This window comes from Echiichthys vipera (assembly GCF_963691815.1).
Source record: "Echiichthys vipera genome assembly, chromosome: 19".
In the NCBI taxonomy this organism is placed as follows: Eukaryota; Metazoa; Chordata; class Actinopteri; order Perciformes; family Trachinidae; genus Echiichthys; species Echiichthys vipera.
In genome coordinates, this window is record NC_139844.1 from 14149825 (window position 1) to 14164468 (window position 14644).

The window sequence follows — 14644 nt, forward strand, 5'->3', positions numbered from 1 at the left end:
AATATAGTGTGATGGTTCTTCATAGGAGTTTGGCCTTTAAATTGTGATTCTTACTTGCTGCATTTTACTTAACCCCCTGAAACCTGTGGGACGGTTTTAAAGGTAGGGAAGATATGATATCATATGAAGCTGGACCTAAGGCATCCATTGGTACCAATCATGACTTGCTAACCTGTCGGGAAGAGGAAAACATGGCACAGTCATTTTTAAAAGAGGTCCCTGGACCACTGATCTCTGAAGATATCTGAACTATTCTATGGGTTCTCACGAGTCTCCTCTTAACAGGCATGCCCACTATATAATAATCCCACAGTTAAAAACAACATTCAGTTTTTTCATGCAGTACAAATGTGTTATTTTCACATATTCTGAAGTGGAGTATTTAAATATTTCTGCACACTGAGGTCCCTAAACAGTCTCAAGCCATATTCAGACCGGACTAGTTTGATGTGGGGACGTGGGGTAAGTAATCAGTATTATTCCAGAGAATGTCAGTCAAAATTACACCTGTTTTCACCTTCTGTAAAACGGTCCAGAAAGAATACTTTGGGTAAAACTAGTCCTCTCCGGATACGGCCCTCTGTAAAATAAATGTTGATATTTCGTCATATCCTGTTTCCACATTTTTTTGAGCATGGAGGCACTTGAAGAAGCACTCTGATCGCCTTTTTTAGATAATCGATTATGTCCTTTAGTTTTGTGTTTACTTAATTTTGGGATATAAGGAAGCTACGTAGGACACACATGGTGACAGGGAGTTGACGGCAGCTCGTAGATCGAGTAACCCCTCCAACATCTGGTAGAATCAGGGATTTCTTAATCCTGTGCAAATGGGCCATTTATATTCCAGACGTCCTGAGGTGAGACTATTTTACCCCCATGTCCCCATATTAAAAACTTGACCTCACTGTATAGAATGAGCTGTTCAAGATCACAGCCTCATGAAACTTTACAACCGCTGAAAATTAAAACTGCCGAAAAATGCATGTCTTGCTGAAATCTACAAATGTCAAAAGTTTTTGATACTAAATTACAGCATGGTGTGGTGGTTAGCGCTGTCGCCACACAGCAAGAGGGTTCCTGGAGTTGGCATGTTCTCCCGTGTCTGCGTGGGTTTTCTCCGGATTCTCCGGCTTCCTCCCACAGTCCAAAGATATGCTCGTGTTAGGTTAATTGATGACTCTAAATTGCCCGTAGGTATGAATGGTTGTCTGTCTCTGTTTGTCTCTATGTGCCCTGTGATAAACTGACATCCTGTCCAGGGTATACCCCGCCTCACGCCCAATGTCAGCTGGGATCGGCTCCAGCCTCCACGCGACCCCGATAGGGACAAGCAGTTGAAGATGGATGGATATTTCTATAGTCTTCCTCAAGGTCTGGGTGTCTTCATGTGGTATTCTTGAGTGATTTCTAAACATTTTCTAATGAGTTATCGAGTGGTAAGTATGGTTAAACTTTTCCAGAAATCTGTGAGTAATCTACTGTATGACAAGTTCTGAGACATAGTAGAGGATAATAATGGCCTTCATTTATTTCCATAATTATAATAATGTTCTAAGCTCTTTCCTGACTAAAATAACTGAGCTACATCTCCGATTAATTATCAGGTTCCAGTTTTCAGATGATGGATATCACTTAGCATCTACTGTGAACTTTTATCTACCTAATGGTTAAAGAGAGAATGTCCTTGCTCTAAAGTGGGTCCCTCATTTTTCTGTGTACACTGAAAAAAGTGTAACATGCAGTTGTTGATTCAAACTAATAACTGCCATTTAAAACAGTATAAAATTATTGATTTGATTGTAAAACTCATTCTTTTTGCATTTAGATACATCAAGTTTGATTTATACTGAACTAAATATACGTCCAAAGGACCCAAAACAAAGTTTTTGATTTCTCTCAATTTATTTTTTTTCTTCATGACCTGCAGGTAATATTTTTAGGTTGAGTCAAATGAACTGCGCATGCGCACTGCACACTGCTCAGTCAGCGCACATGTTAAGTCCGGTAGCTCCGTCTCGGCATGCTGACCAGACGCTGGACATCGTGATATCCTTTACGTCCTGGGTGGATTTCGTCGAAAAATAAACGTAAGTAGCAAAGACTTTGCCATTAATTAATGTTTTAGTGTTTCGTGTTGTTAAAATTGCAAAGAGCCCAATTTAAGTACTTATATGGGGCGATAAGTTACCTGGCATGATTGTAACGTTAGCTGGCAGTAACGTTAGCTGGCTAGCTAGTTGGCAGTAGCAGCTATGACCGTGAATAATAATAAATATATTTTCTAACTCTTTACAAGTGTCGGTAATGTAAGCTAACGTTAGTGTGACGAAGAGCACATCGTCACCAGTTTTGCACACATGGCACCACGCACTTTAGACCGAGTATGAATACAGATGCACTTTAATAATTGCACAGACACTTTAAGAAGAGCAACAGCACTTTATTAGAGATTTGCACAATACATTTTAACACTATTTCTGGATTTGTAGCCATGTGATTGATGTTTGGCGGGTCTTGATCTGGCTGATAGGTGCTGTGTAGGCCACGCAGTTTACCTAGAGCAGAGGGACATGGGGTTAAATGTGCCTATTAAGTTGTTAATTGATCAAACAAGGAGCTAAGTTAAAAATGTATTGTGTTGCTTAATGAGTGTGCAGTGGATAAATCAAGAGTGTTGTGTACTCACCAGTCTTTTGTCTTCCGGGTGTGCAGGCAAAAGGCTTCCCCAGGAAACGAATGCCACTTATATAGTTCCGGGGGCAGCCAAGTGTAAATTGGTGTGGGGGTGGTAAATGTGTGTATTGTATTTTAGTGGAGGTAATATGAAGTGTATTGGTGTATTTTCTCTGTCAGTGGATGTAGAGTAGGATATATATAAGTCACAGATGATGGGGTGCAGATACAGAAATAAAAACAATGGTGGGTTAAAAATGTTTTAGGCCAGGGATCCTGGAGAATGGAATCTTCCAGGGTAATAGGTTGACACCCTATAAATAGGCGCCATTTTGGCAACCTGGGGTTCTCTTTTGTTTGGTGATCGTGATGTGCCTATACGGTTTGCCAAGGGCAATGAATAAAGAATCGCCTTGATGACCCACCTCAAACCTTGCCTATGGATCATTTTTTTGCTGTATCATCCGGCTGTAATTGTCGTCATTCTCACAGTTAGCCAAAAGGCTACATTCCAGGCTAAACAGATACAGTGGAAACTGCTTATAGTGATCACGGATATAGTATATATATGTTCTGTTGGCGAAGTGTCTTTTTTATAGAGTTTATAAGGTGGGAAACAAATTATTTTTGGGTCAAATAAAATGTAAAAAATATAGTTTGGATATATGTAAATTAATTAACTGGTGTCAATGCAAACAATTCAAGTTAAATCAGTTAAAAGTGAATACATTAGGTTGGTTCAATTTCAATTTATTAGTTTGGTTCAATAACTAAAAGTGAAGAAAATAATTTGGATCAAGGCAAAAAATTAAGGTTGAGTCAAGTGCAGTATTATTGTTTACATCAACATAAAATAATTAGGTCATATGAAGTTACTCAATTTAGATTCTGTGAAGTCAAATATTTTAGATGTGATATCTGGACATCATTTTTTTTAGTTTGAGCAAGGTTATACTTTTTTCAGTGTACATTTGTGCACATTCTTGCAGCAATGTACAATAGACAAAGACATTTTGCCTCTGAAGGTCTTCAAAGTCACCCAGTAGACTTCAAAGGATGGGCAATTGACATGAAAAACAATATGTACCTGAATAATTGAATATTAATGCATAAAGATTATTTTTCTTTTCTACGGACTTCAGTACTTTGAAGTGTTTGACACATTTTGTCAGGGCATTTGCAACTTAAACTGTGCTCACATGCTAACCAGCCAGTGGGAATTGAGAACATAAAAAGGCTGACTCTCTTCAAAGACTGGTGAGAAAAGAATATTTTCATAGACTTTGCAGTTGCTTACAGCTGAAGGCCTGTTGCAGCACTGAAGTTTAAGTAAATTTGCTCCAGCTATCTTTCATAAGCAAAAACTCTCAATTCAAAACTCCCCAAAAACACTTACAAGAGATCTAGTCTGCCTCTGATATCTAAGAAAAATAAATAGCCATTTAATACTTTTTTTTATTTTGCCCTGAAGTCTCTAGTTTGTTTAGATTGCATCACAACATTTTTGCAGAATCTTTTTCACTGCTGCAAGAGAGAATAAAGTTTCAAGACAACAAATGAAACTGGAGAATAAGAATTTATGTGGAACAATCCAATCCATAACGTGTTGTAAATATTTAGTTGTGGACATAATGGATACATGATTGACATGACATCAATATTTTCTCCATTCAGAGATCTCCAGTATATGTATATTATATTAACAAATACTTGTGAATCCCTGGAACATCCTGTATCAAATGGGACTGTACTGGACAAAGGTGTAATTATTCTAATACACCTATAATATTCTTTTAAAATAAGAAAAATCAACCCTCTCATTAAGCCTTTGAGGCTGTCCATTCAATGTCACTAAATAAAAGTGTGGGATGCAATCTGAGCCTAAAAAATGACCAAAACGTAGTTTCTGTTCAAATGTTTGAATTAAATTATAATTTATTATGGGTTGTTTTGGAAAAGTATGACAAATAGGACTTGCTGGTAAAACACATGTCAGGGTGAGGTCCCCAAATGACTTTTGTCCACATCTCAAAGGATATTCAGTTTACTGTCACAGAGGAGGAAAGACATCAGATATTATTCACATTTGAGAAGCTGAAATCAGAGAATTTTGACTTTACTTTCATAAAAAATGACTCAAGATGATTAATCGATTCTCAAAATAGTTGCTGATTAATTGAATAGTTAATTAAGTGTTGAAGCTCTACACAGTTGTAAAGCTATCACAGTGGTCAAATCTGGTCACAGACAGACAGACATGGCAAAATACTCAAAACCACCTCTGAGGTAGTTTGTGCTACAGTAGGTTTCTCCAGGACCACATGTTGTCATGAGGTCAAGGTAAAACAATACCAGTGTCGCTGTTGAGGCTGGTAATAAATCCTGCCTTTAAGGGCAAACTGGTGTACAAATATCGTTCATTGTTGTGCCAAATGGAAATCACTCTGAGGTTTGTGCGTCAGCTAACCCCTGCATCCTACAACCGTCTCACTGTGGCTTTCCAACCTCCGAGCTCTCTTTCAGGACACGTTCCTGCAGCTCAGAGGAATATGGGAACGGTATCTGTATAAACAGCTCTTTAGGTAAACAGGCCTGCAGTTCAACAGCTGCTGTTGTCAGACTGGAGAGACACGAGGATAATGAAAAAAGCAATATGCTGAAAAACACACACACACACACACACACACACACACACACACACACACACACACACAGTTTCTGAGTAGATACTGGCTGAAAGGTTTGAATTCACGCTGGTAAAAAGGTGAGTCAACACCCTTCACTTTTGTCAACACCTTTAAATCTCCTCACCTAACATCACCTTCCGTGTGTGTGTGTGTGTGTGTGTGTGTGTGTGTGTGTGTGTGTGTGTGTGTGTGTGTGTGTGTGTGTGTGTGTGTGTGTGTGTGTGTGTGTGTGTGTGTGTGTGTGTGTGTGTGTGTGTGTGTGCGTGTGCGTGCGTGTGTGTGTTTAAGAGAATAGAGCAGAATTAGATGGAACAGAGAAGAATGAAACAGATTAGATTAAGATATAACAGGGGCGTATTAAATGGAATAGAAAAGAAAAGAATAAGAATAGACAAAAAATAGAATAGAGTTTGATATAATAGAATAAGACATGGTGGTTTGGTGGTTAGCACTGTCGCGTCCCAGCAAGAGGGTTGCTGGTTCAAATCCAGTCTCTCGCTCCGCTGGGAGCGATTCCAGCCCCAGTTAGGGACAAGCAGTTGATGATGATGGATAATAGAATATGATAGAATAGAGTATGAAAGAATAGAATAATACAAAACAGAATAGAGTATCAAGAACTAGAAAATGCATTTCCTACAGGAAATGGGTAGAAATGCTTTAGTGCTGAAGCTACAGTAAAAACAGGCTTAATGTTTGCAAAAATATAAAAAAGCTGAATATTTTAAGAAAACATTAAAAAACCTGAATATGTGAAAAAGTATGAAAAGGCTGAATATGTGGACCAGCTGAGAGCCAATCAGCCTTAGCCTACATTTTAAGATTGAAATTACATCTGAGAAGTGAACGTAGTGGAAGCTAGAGGAGAAAGTTTTGTCTATAGGACTCACACATGAACGCCAGAGTGGGGCAGAGATCAAAGGGATTCTATATCTATTCTCCCCTGCACAATACACACTCATTATAAACTCTGATGAGGTCTAAAAAAAACCTTAAACAGTGATAATAGGTAAACTGTAAAAGATATGAAAGTCAAAAGATATAGCTGTGTAGGTCAAAGTCTTGCAAACCATTTAAAGTTGTAATGAAGTCTGTATGTGGACGTATGTGAAACTAGAGGCATTTCAAAGAGAAGCATGTTAGAGAGTTTTAAGCTGATCTCCATTGGTTTTCATTATAAAAAAAATATGAATGAGGCTGATTATATAAAAAAGTATTAAAGGCTTTCTGGCTTTACAAGGTTAAAAATCAGCACAAAAGAGCTAATAAAATAATGTTTTTTTGTAGCTGAAAGTATGCAGAAGCTAGAGAAGCATGGATAATAATAAAAAACAAAATTGCCGAACAGGATAACAATAGTTGGAAATGCTCAAAGCATTTCCACTAATGAGACGAAGCATAATAGAGGATGATAGAATAGAATTAGACAGAATAGAATAGAAACAGAAAGAATAGAATAAAACAGACTATAATAAGACAAAATAGAACAGAGTATGATAGAACAGAATAAAATAGAATAAAATCGGATAGAATAGAATAAACAAGAATAAATTAGACTAAACTAACATAGAACCGACATACATAGCCTCACAATGAATAAAAGGAAGATGGAGGAGGAGGAGGAGGAGGGGCAAGAAAAAAGGGAAAAGACACAGTCGAACACCATCTTTGTAGCAGATGATTGGCTCTCAGTAGTCCAGAGGCATCACTTCTCATCCTAATTAGTCTTCAAGCACTGACCCAGTATCAGCTCTCATGTCCCACCTTCATTTAACCATCCAACCAGGAAAACCGACCCTGCATCAGCTAAAAGTCAGGGTTTACATTTGAATTTTGAAATAACAAAAATGAAATGTAATCTCAAGCGGAGCTCCATACTTTGGCCCAGATGTTTGTAAACTGTGGATCAGGAGCACAATTAGCATCCCCCTAGCACCCCTTCCCTCGTTCTTATGGAGGATTGATGACTCATCCAGAAAGACTAATGGGAACGCAGTCCAGCACATACATATTTCATAAGAGAGAAACCTATCATGTAATAGCAAATGTTGTGAATCAGCAGCTCTGCTTACAGCCAAGTGTTGTTGTTTTTATTTGGAGAGGCATTTTTTGGAATAAATAACACAGAATCGTATCATGGTAACACCATGGCCTGTTTTTAAAGGCTCAGTTGTACATGCGTTGTCGTTAATTAGTGCACAATAGCAGTTTCTGTACTTAACTCTCATACGACTGTGTTGTTGTTGGATGTGGACGTCTTCTCCAGACAGCTGCTGGGTTGCCACAGCTCGACTGAATTGAAACAGTCTGCTTGTATTAAGTATGATTAACCACTCAAATATCTTTCTATATGGGATTTAGTTTATACTACTTTGTATAGTACAGTTATGTAATTGCTTTAAATGATATCATATAGACATAAATAGACATTTCAATATGGTTGCAGGTGGTAATTGAGAGCTGTCATTATACATCAGTTCCAGATGTGTAACATAACAGCAGCAGCTACACCGATGTAAGAAACTGTTTTAAAAATGTAACTAAAGATACTTCATCAAACCCAGTTTATGCTCCTAAAAAGATTTCTTATCATGTTTACGAGAGTTTCTTTTCCTCCTGAATGGACCGACACTCACTCACTCATTCAGATTTATTGTGTCAAATGTTTTTATCTCATGATTTTTCTCCCTTTTTTTCTAAGTTAAGCATATTAGTATTGGGAGTATACAGTTCAGACAACAAAACCACTTTGTTTACAAAAGGATTGTGGTCTGGGTTAAAATAACAATATCTGTGACGTAGCTCAGGTTTGTGGCCTTAGTTAAGAACGTTACATACAGTAAGGGATGTAAACCTTTAGAGACATATGGTCCTCTATTTGTTTGCCCAATCAATTGAGGGGGGGGGGGGCTGTGGTTCAGAGGTAGAGCGGGTCTTCTTCCTTTTGAGAGATCTGCAGTTCAATCCCCACCTCTTCCAGTCCACTTTGGGTGTGTGAATGTGGTGTGAATGGTTAGATTACATCAGATTGTATGTAGATGTCCGATGCCATCAGTATGAATGTCTGTGTGAAAGTGTAAAGGTAGCAGTGGTGTTAAAGCGCCTTGAGTAGTCAGAAGACTGCAAAAGATCAATATGAGTACAAGTCCATTTACCTCCTCACTTTCACTTTTTATATTACTTCCAACCATTATCACTGGTTGGAAGTAATATAATAAAATAAAATTGACATGGATGGTGATCCAGCTCACCAATACATGACAGCCTACTGATCCAGCGAGAGCAGGGCCATACTGCCTCCCATCTATGGTAGGGATAACAGCTGATAACGTCCATTCAATGGGCAGATAACATCCAAAGCAGGTTCCGTTTCTTTCCATATTTAAAAAACTGATTATCGTTCAATTGTGGAAATGTGTTAACACAAATGCAGCGGTGTGCACAAAGCCAGAACCCCTGGCTGACTGTTGTTTATGTTTATTCTTCTTCAGGGATGGTTTGGTCTCAGTGATAAGTGATTTACTGATGCTGAAATGCTTCATGAAGCAGAACAGATACCATGTATTCAACACAGTCCATCTTGTACTGCAAAACATATATTATATATCACGTCTCAGCTCGTGTTGAACTGCTGTTTATCTTAAGTACCCTTTTACTTGGTGTAGTAGCCATGTTTTTGCAAATAAACTTCAGAATCAGACATTATCTTTCTTCACATCTCTCTCTCTCTCTCTCTCTCTTCATCTTATTTTCTTTCTCCTGCTTCCTTTAATTCCTTCTGGATTTTTTTCTCTCCTCTTGTTTCTCTCTCTCTGCCCTTCATTCTTTCTCGACCCAGTTTCCTCTTTTTACATCCTTTCTTTTGCTCCCTAAACCCCCCCTCTCTAACCGGCATCAGGAACTCATTTATCAAATCAGACAGTGGCTGTTGGTGTCTTGCCATTCCTACTGCACCTCCAGCCTGTTCAAAACCCAATATGCTATCATTAGTACTAGCCTACGGTGAGTTCACCAGCAACACAAATATTTTGTACCAGTTATCGAAATATTGAAATTTTCCTTTTCCATCTATATATTTTTTTTTCATTGTGAAAATGCCAATGCAGAAAGATAATTGCTGAAACATATTTTAGGTGGGTTCATTTTTGCTCTAATCCTTTAACACTACAATTCTCTGTTCGGTGAATGAACTGCCAAGAACAAAGATCTGTGAATGTATGTGTCAGGTTCAGACAAAGCTTGACCATGTGTCTAACCAAATACGTTGTTTTTCATTTCACAAACTTAACCACGTGTTTAAAACAGAAACCATTTTCATCTCATCTCATCTCATCTTCAACCGCTTATCCGGGGTACAACATCAAAATACTTTTCCCATAAAATGTAATTGAGAATGCAGTTTCGTTGTATTGGGACGTACATTTTTAGGAGACTGATGTGATGTTAGCGAACAAAACTTTTCTTTTGAACAGCTTCGTGGGATGAATGAAGGTAACCAAATCGTACTTAAGAGCTGTTCTTCTTATTGTGCCAAAATTTCACTGCCTCCAGCACTTCGCAGCATCCACAACAACAGCAGCATCAACAGGGGTCTGCATGATGCACAGACAGCTGTTATACTGCAAACACACCAAACACGCTTTTATTGACAATTTTATCCAACATGTGTGAATGACAGGTGTGCATGCACAATGTTTCCAGGCATCAAACGGTCACAAAATGTCACTGCTAGTTCAAGGTGAAACACTGCAACATAGTGACTCATGTTTTGATCTGTTTGCATTGTTGAAGCGTAAATCCCACCAGGAGGCTCTACCTGAGGCTGCTCTGTCAGCCGTGGATGCTGTTGCTGAGTTGCATCCTAAACAGTATTGGGATCATAAAAATTCCATTTGGCTTCATCAACACACTAAAAAAATATGTGAATTAAGCATTTTCTATGCATTTGTATGAACTGCAGAACTTACAGAAGTCCCAACAGAGAGAGGTGTCAGCCAGATTCTCCTTGTAGTTTATCCAGACATGCTACATTGTTTACTAGAACATCAGAAATGTTTCTTCAGCTTGAAGTCATCTTTCAGTCAGTGGTTCATCTCTTCTTTCATGCACAATGTGTATTTTTGCAGTCATGGCTCAGAGAGCGTCAGGGCAACATGCAAACCCTGATTGTCTCTCTCACGGTTCATCTATCAAGATAAAACACTGCGGGGGGAGATGCTGCATGTCCCTGCATTCATTCTCAGACCCGGATCATTTCAGAGGAAGGGAGATAGAGAGATTGCCTTTGGAATGGATTCATTTTTTTGCCTTTTATTCAGTTCTAGTCGATGATATACAATGACATACCATATTGATTCCCATAGGAGAAATTGTCTTCAATTTCCTCTTTCACGGTGCACAGTGTGGTTAAAGGTCTCGGTCAGCCAGAAGAAATAGTCTCTCAGCAGGCTGGATGTTTACCAGAACAGGAACATGATACCAGGTCCTTTCTGGTGCTGCAAGGCCGTTGTCCTGCAGACCTTTTGTCAACGTGAAACAAGAGCTGGCTAAGGTATTGTCTTGTCCATCCTCTCCGGCTCTACTCACACTTGGCCCAGATGCACTAAAGTGACAGTATAAAAAAGTCTACAATAAATCAAACCCTGCCAAAGTATAGGTCCCAAAGTGGGTACAAAAAACTAAAATCAGGCAGTATTGTTTAAGCTACTTGGTTCATGTGTTATGTGTGTGGCATTGAAGGGTGCAATTTAAAATGAAATAAATCACGATGTAAGGGTGCCATGGCAAAAAACAAACAAACATGTAACAGCACTTTGAAAGGACTTTGCATCCCCCTGAGTGTGCTAACAGGGATTCAAAGCCTTTCTCGTGCCTGAAACAACAACAAGTTTACCTCTTCAAAAGTAAAACCTTGGACTCAAAAGCTTGTTATATCTGCCAAAGTTTTAAAAGAGTGTTAAAAAATACAGTGAAAGTGTCACTGAGGCCAACTGTATTCCAGACTCATCTCTCAGATCACAAACATTATAAAAAAAATTAAAACCGCCTTTAACAGAACAGAAAGAAACCGCATGCAGTTTTTGCTCTTACCTTTCTATATACGATCATGTTTGGGGAGTTGTCGTCTGGGTCCACAGTGCTCATGGACCTCATGGACAGCAGAGGTCGGGTCGGGGTCGCCTTTACAGCCTCCTTCGGTTCCTCAGAACCTTCATCAGTCTCTGTCGCCTCCACGGTGCTCGGCTGTTCCTCCTCCTCCTCCTCCACCTGCTGCTGCTGCTGCTGCTGCTGCTGAGGTGCCTCAGCCATCACTACAGACTTCCTTTCAATCTTCCTCTCCTGCCCTGAGTTATCCTCTCTTCTTTATCTGCGTCTGTCCTTCTCTTCCTCCTTCTTTATGTCCTTTCGTGCTTTCTGCTCAGTGTCTGGAGGCTGCTGTAGGGAGAGAAAGAGAGAGATGAATTAGTACAACTCACCACTGAGCTTCAGTCTTCCATTTCTCTTTTTTTCTTGTCTTCTGTCAACAGGCACAGGATGGATGAAATAAAGGCATCATAAATTCTCCTCGTTTTCTCTGTTATCTCTTCTCTTCAATTCCTCCTGCTCCGCTGTCACATGAGAGTGCAGTTACAGAACATAATACATCATGTTGAAGTTTTGCTCTTTTTGACACTGTGGCTTCTTACTTTATCTCAATAACTTATGAGACGTTAGAAGAACATTATAGATAGTGATATCATTACTTGTAAACACTTGTTTTACAAAGAGGAAACAGGAATTCTTTACTTTTTGGCAAGAAATGTTGATGTTTTCTACTTTAAATACATGATACAATTGTAAAAGGGAAATCTCAGATACGAGGACTTTAACTTATTGCACTCCTTTCCTCATTTAGTTGAAATTATCTTCCACAGAGCTAATGTACATATTTTTCTCTTCCTGTTCATTAATTTTCATGCCATCTGTAGAATATCTAGACTAAGACAAATGCGCAAAAAAAACAATATATTCAAATAAATTGCTTCCAGAGTGCAGAAATAAAACTGCAGATATAAATGTCAGATTAAGAAGGCATAAATATGTCTATCTCACTTCAGTATAACATAACACAATAACCACCTCACAGAAACTCCAGCACAAAAACATATGACCCCATGCTGCATGTACATACACGCAACTGGCATCCAATAACTCCGGCCTGCCGGCTCTTTACTGATGGTCTGAAAGCTGTCAAAATATTGACGCCTAAGGACAGATGAGCTGAGAGGAAGTGAGAGAAAAGGAACAACAACAAAGATGTTTAGAGACGAAGAAATTCAGGACAAGAAAAGGAAATATGCAAGTAGAAAAGAGGAGAGTAAGAAGTTGGTAAAACAAAGAGTATGTAAACTGAAATGATTCCTGTCCATCACTTCCTAATCAAAGCTCATTCACCTCCGACCGGCTGGTTTTCTTATGCCAGCTGAATACAACAACATGGATGTGCAAAAAAGGTTATATTGGAAACTAATTGTCTTGGAATTTTTATTTAAAATTAAAGGATTACTCCCGACTTTAACCACAAACGACACAACGAAAATGCAAGTCTAATCCAGTGGCAGCACTGTAATAGTTAACAGATTTCCTTGTGTTGCAGTTTGTTGGTTTTGTATCATAAATCTATTGAAATGCATTGACTGTGTTGTCTCTAATATCAAGGACATTCACATTTACACATTATAATCACATTCTCAACACACTATATAATTATATTCCACTTGAAATGATTTATCATTACGACTTCCTTTTACACAAAACAAATGAAATTGGGAACAAAACAAGGATTCAGGTTTTCTGGAAACCTGCTTTATATGAGGAAACAAACACAGTATGTGAAGATGGAATGAAGTGATCTTGTTATGCAATAATCAGTAAAATCTCCTCCCTGGCCCCTCAAATGGGGCTTGCTGTCTTGTTTCCAGGCGGGTTGGAGATGCAAAAAAGCTTTGAGAAGATCAGCACACTCACATTTAAAAGCTGCGGTGCAAAAAGGTCAAAAAAATCAAATGTTTAAGGAAAAGAAGGCTCTGCACGCTTCCTGGACCTTCACGTGGCAAATGTTTGAGGAAAGGAATCTCAGAGCACCTGGGCCTCCTGTGAAATGTAGTTCTAGTTTGTAGTTCCAGAAATATAACATATAGAAAATAAAATGATAAAAAGGAAGCAAATACAGCACAAGCAATCTGGAAAGTCGTCATAAAGGTAAATATACAAACTTCAAATACAGTAAGATCTGTGTATATATTTATTTCATTTTTTGCACATAACCTGCTGAGGCACCCTAGAGGAAACATACGTTGTTGGGTCTCTGATTACACACAAATTAATTGAGGAATGTACACTATGGTAACACAATATCAGCTGAAATAATCAAGGTCTCAAAGATAGATTTCACAACCTCATATTCCCATATTCCAAAACAAAGTTATGATTGATCATATCATCACAAACCAATTAGCCATTCAATTTGGGCTTTTGTGATCCCTCTGGGGATCCGGGGCCTCAGGACCATTCCCACTTTGCTCAGTTGGAAAAGAAGCAGCATGACGTGCTGCAGCTAATCCATTTTCTTGTTCACGAAGCCTTTGTTTTAAAGGAATAGCTCAACATTGTGGGAAATACTCAAGATCGATACCACTTGTGTCAAATATAACAGTATAAAATTACAGAACTCATAAAATTACCTATTCAAATGATAGCATGTTGAATGGGCATTATGAGTTGTTATAACTACAAATTATATGAGGCGTTATGGCCCTACTATCCCTCCTAGTTGGCTCAGTAGGTTATTAGAGGATGCTGTATCATTAAAAGACTGAAAACTCCACATAAGGAGGCAGGTTAGGGCTAGGGTTAAGGTTAAATGACGTAGGCTATATAAGTAAGCTTTCTCATGTAACCTTCTTAACTGACACCACATATGTTTATTTCATATACCTAACCAAGTAGTTTAGTTGCCTACCTAACAAACTACCATTAGTATTATTTGAATTCACAAGACTCCCAGTGTATTCAAAAGTCCTGACCAACGGCGACCGCCACAGTGGGAATAGATGAAAACTCCTGAACCTACAGGTGTAACCAATGTTAGGAGGTGCTGTTCGGTCTTAAGCACTTTGGACCTACTCAGCTAGTTGTTTCCCGCTGTTTCCAATCTTCATGCTAAGCTCAGCTAACTGGCTGTAAGTATGAGTCATACAGACATGAGAGCAGTATTAATCCTGTCATACTCTTGTCAATGA

The 14644-nt window shown here is 38.7% G+C and overlaps 1 protein-coding gene across 1 annotated transcript in view; it reads right to left on the reverse strand.

Annotated features, from left to right (window-relative positions):
- LOC310961552 (regulator of G-protein signaling 6-like) overlaps window positions 1-11672 on the reverse strand; it is a gene marked incomplete at its 5' end in the record, with an annotated part of 85594 nt that extends 73922 nt beyond the window's left edge. The window contains one exon of the mRNA XM_083933670.1: window positions 11454-11672. Within this exon, the coding sequence (XP_083789796.1) occupies window positions 11454-11672 (219 nt within the window). The remainder of the gene's footprint in view (window positions 1-11453) is intronic.
- Window positions 11673-14644: the final 2972 nt, after the last annotated feature.